The sequence below is a fragment of the Strix uralensis genome, chromosome 3 (genome assembly GCF_047716275.1).
Source record: "Strix uralensis isolate ZFMK-TIS-50842 chromosome 3, bStrUra1, whole genome shotgun sequence".
Taxonomy (NCBI): Eukaryota; Metazoa; Chordata; class Aves; order Strigiformes; family Strigidae; genus Strix; species Strix uralensis.
Window position 1 is genome coordinate 4,212,289 of NC_133974.1, and position 3,436 is coordinate 4,215,724.

Here is a 3,436-nt window from a genome sequence, read left to right on the forward strand (position 1 = left end):
CTCCTAAGCAGGAACAGTTCAATGCATGTCCCAAGATGTTTGACACATACCACGGTGGCTTAACGTATCTTACACAAACTGGAGTGTCACAACAGGTATTGCATGAATAACCTGGGATTTGTCAGAAGAAAGCTTCAATAGGTTCAGAGAGAAACCCTGCTTTTTCACTGGGAAATAAAAAGCAACTCCATTCTGGTTGGATTAGAACTCACCAAAAAAAAAAGGGTAATTTTTTGATTGGCTCAATGTGTGTCTGCTGAGAAGAGAAAGCAGTTGTCACACCCCTTGGGAAACACGTTATAAATGAGGGTCTCAGCCCCACAGCTAAAACCCTCCAGAGGGAAGGGACCAAAAGCAGGTCTTGTTTGGCTTCTGGGCTCACCTAATACCTGGTAACTTCTCAGTTCTTTTCAGTCTTTCTTTTAATATTTGCTGTTGTCTTTTCCTACCAAAAAAAAAAAAACCAACAACAACAACAAAAAAATCTTCTGCATTAGTAACCTAAATTTGTAGGTTACTAATAAAGGTTATTTTTAAAAATAATTTTTCAAGAAATTTCACAGGTTGAATAAGTAGTTCAAATATGTGCTAATACCTAGAATACTTTGATAAAAATACTCTGCTTACTAACTCCTAGGAAAAAATCTGCCTGGGTCAGGTTACTTCTGAGAGGTCTGTGGTCCAGAGAAATTGGTGATCTCCAATGGAAACCAGTATATATTTTTTATTTGTGTCTCTATGTTAAGAACTTTATTTCATTTTAGGAATTGTTAACTTTGCCTACTTGTTTCTTCTGGTATTTTCAAATATATAGAAATTTCTGTAAATTTCTAATACTAATTTCAAAGCTGTTTTGAGCCATTCTCTACCATTCCATCTGCAGAAATCCGACATTTCAGCACATCATTTCCCTTACTTGCTTAAAAGAACATAATTTGTGACAGATCAGAAGATTCTCCAATGCCAATATATGACATTAACTACCTGTTCTTTATCAATAAGCCCCCTTCTAGGCTATCTTATCCTATTCTGACAATATCAGTTTAAGTATTAACTCTTTCAATTGCGGCATTACATGTTTGCTTTTCAAATTTAATTTCTCAAATGAGAATTGATTTGATTGTAAGTTTCTATTCCAGAATTGCTGCATGTAGACTGAGACTGAAGACTCTGCGCAAGCTGATTTTTGCTGCTATTTCTTGATAAATTTTAACACTGCAAAATGAAATTTTTTTTCCTAAAGTTTATAAATTTGACTGTATAATCACCTCATTTTGTTTAGCATTGTTTATTTGTTTGATAAAACATTTAAGTAAAAATAAAGTCAGGATTGCATTTTGGCTAAGGACTATTTGCAAAATGTGGAAGAAACCTGAGCATTCAAGCTATTAACATAACTTCATGATCACATATCCTGAAAGCATGTTGCCCCATATATGTTTACTTTTCCTAGAAATGCTCACACAGCAGTCATGATGTCATATGGGTCTTACTGGTTACATTTGAAAGTTTGAAGAAAAAGTCAATATAAATGCCATTTTGATTAACACAGTATTTATACAGTTCAGAAGACTGTAGGTCCCAGGCACTCCCTGTCATACAACTTTCTTGGTCCTCTTCCTTACAGTGACACAGCAAATCCACAGTCATGAAGATCCTTCACCTGCTCTTTTCTCTCCTCTTCTTGGCACTCCAGGTTTCTCCAGGTAAGATGGAAAAGAGATGCTAGAAGGGGATTTTTGTGCACCTGAAATAAACTTCCCAGCACATTTTAACCACTACTGGTTAAAATTGCTAGAAACAGAGCAGGAGGTAGTCAAATAGCTCAGTTCCTGTGCTCCCCTGTGAAAACTCTTTCAAAGGTGGAGAAATTATGACTTCTGAAGAAACGTGATTTTACACTTCTGGTATCTTCCTAATAAGATTGTGCTTAACATTCTGGTGTTAGACACCTGAGATGGCACCTGTGGAGTCCATGATCTCTGGATAACAGCACACTCAGCAGTGCATATGCAGATGAAAATGAAGCCCGGCCAACTCTTTTTGGGTAGGAGCTGATATTTAAGCCTCTGGACCCATGATCCTTTCCCATAAGGTAAAGGACAATGAGTCAGGAGGTCTGTATCATTCTCCACCTAGACTTTAAGGCCATCCATTTAGATTCACTGTGAGCTAAGGATCCCACCTCTGCAAGGTGTAGACCTGCTTTGTAATCTTACCTCTTCCATGGCCTTTCAACATGGCCAAATCTGGGCAAGAGTCCTTATGGCAAGTTGGTGGTGAAGGCAGCTCAACGAATGGGAAACCCTGTGTTGCCCTGCCCTGTAGAATGAGAGGGAAGGAAATTTTTTGTTATTGTTGCAGGTTTGTCTTCACCCCGGCGGGACATGTTGTTCTGTAGAGGAGGGTCCTGTCACTTTGGAAGGTGTCCCTTCCATCTGGTTAAAGTTGGAAGTTGCTTTGGGTTCCGCTCCTGCTGCAAATCGTGAGTTTAATGCTCACCAAGGCTTATCTGTAGTATGAGCAGACAAATCTATTTTGCTTGTGTCCTTAACCCCAAGGTGCTATTGAATGTTCCGACCAGATACAAGGAAAAAATTATATTATGCCATGAGAACAGTCAAGTGTTGAGGTAGGTTGAGTTCTACAGCGCTCTTTCTCCTGAGATGTGCACCATGATATGCCCCAGCAAGATAAAGTACAGTTGGAGATGTCAGCCTTGTGCTGCCCCAGCTCTGTCTGACCCCTTTACAGCTCCTGTGCCAGAGCAAAATATCAGGGTTTGGTATTTGCAGAACTGGGCTGCTGTGCTGTGTGGGGAACAGAGGGGAATTCAGTTACGCTGCAGGGTGAACACAGATCTCTGAGTGCCATCAAATGTGTGCAAAAAGTGCAACAGTGTTGTAAAAAGAAATTATCATATGAAAGGTAGTCTTCTCTTTTCACTCAGGAGTGAATGCATTCACCCTAATATCAAGGAATATCAATTTAATTCCCTGATTTTCCTGAAGCAATAAGAAAGCACTCTTCTTACTCACAGGTATGAGTGCACAGGGCTGTCCCAGCATGACTACATATGACATTAGGTATTTTGGAAAGTATTTATACCCAGGAGGAAAATATGCATGGACTGAGAGTAAATAGGGAGGGAATACAAACAGAAAGAGAATCTGAATATTTTTTTTTTTTTTACTTTGTGCAGGCCATGGGATGTATAAAATCTTCATGGATTGTCCATTCAGGAGAGATGAAAATTTCTTCTTAAACCTAGGAATTTGCTTTGAATCCCCCTTACTGCTGAAACCACTGGATCCTGCTACAAAGCCTCACACACCTTTCATTTTTAATGCAAAAAGCTTTATGATGTAAAGTATATCTAAACATATTCTGCATTGATTTCCCTCCTTTTGAATAAATTGCTGTTGCTTAGCATTCA

General features: G+C 38.9%; 1 protein-coding gene across 1 annotated transcript; it reads left to right on the forward strand.

Moving 5' to 3' along the window:
- The first annotated feature begins 319 nt into the window (after window positions 1-319).
- On the forward strand, window positions 320-3,436 carry LOC141941698 (gallinacin-2). Its single transcript, XM_074864675.1, has 4 exons — window positions 320-392; window positions 1,628-1,706; window positions 2,365-2,485; window positions 3,203-3,436. The coding sequence occupies exons 2-4, from the start codon at window positions 1,649-1,651 to the stop codon at window positions 3,216-3,218; spliced, it is 195 nt and encodes a 64-aa protein (XP_074720776.1). The 5' UTR covers window positions 320-392; window positions 1,628-1,648; the 3' UTR covers window positions 3,219-3,436.

Bases quoted from the DNA above. Each gene is read 5' to 3' on its own strand.
- LOC141941698 (XM_074864675.1), top strand. From the start codon at position 1,649: ATGAAGATCCTTCACCTGCTCTTTTCTCTCCTCTTCTTGGCACTCCAG. The intron at 1,707-2,364 runs GTAAGATGGAAA...TTATTGTTGCAG, and splicing joins GGCACTCCAGGTTTCTCCAG to GTTTGTCTTCACCCCGGCGG.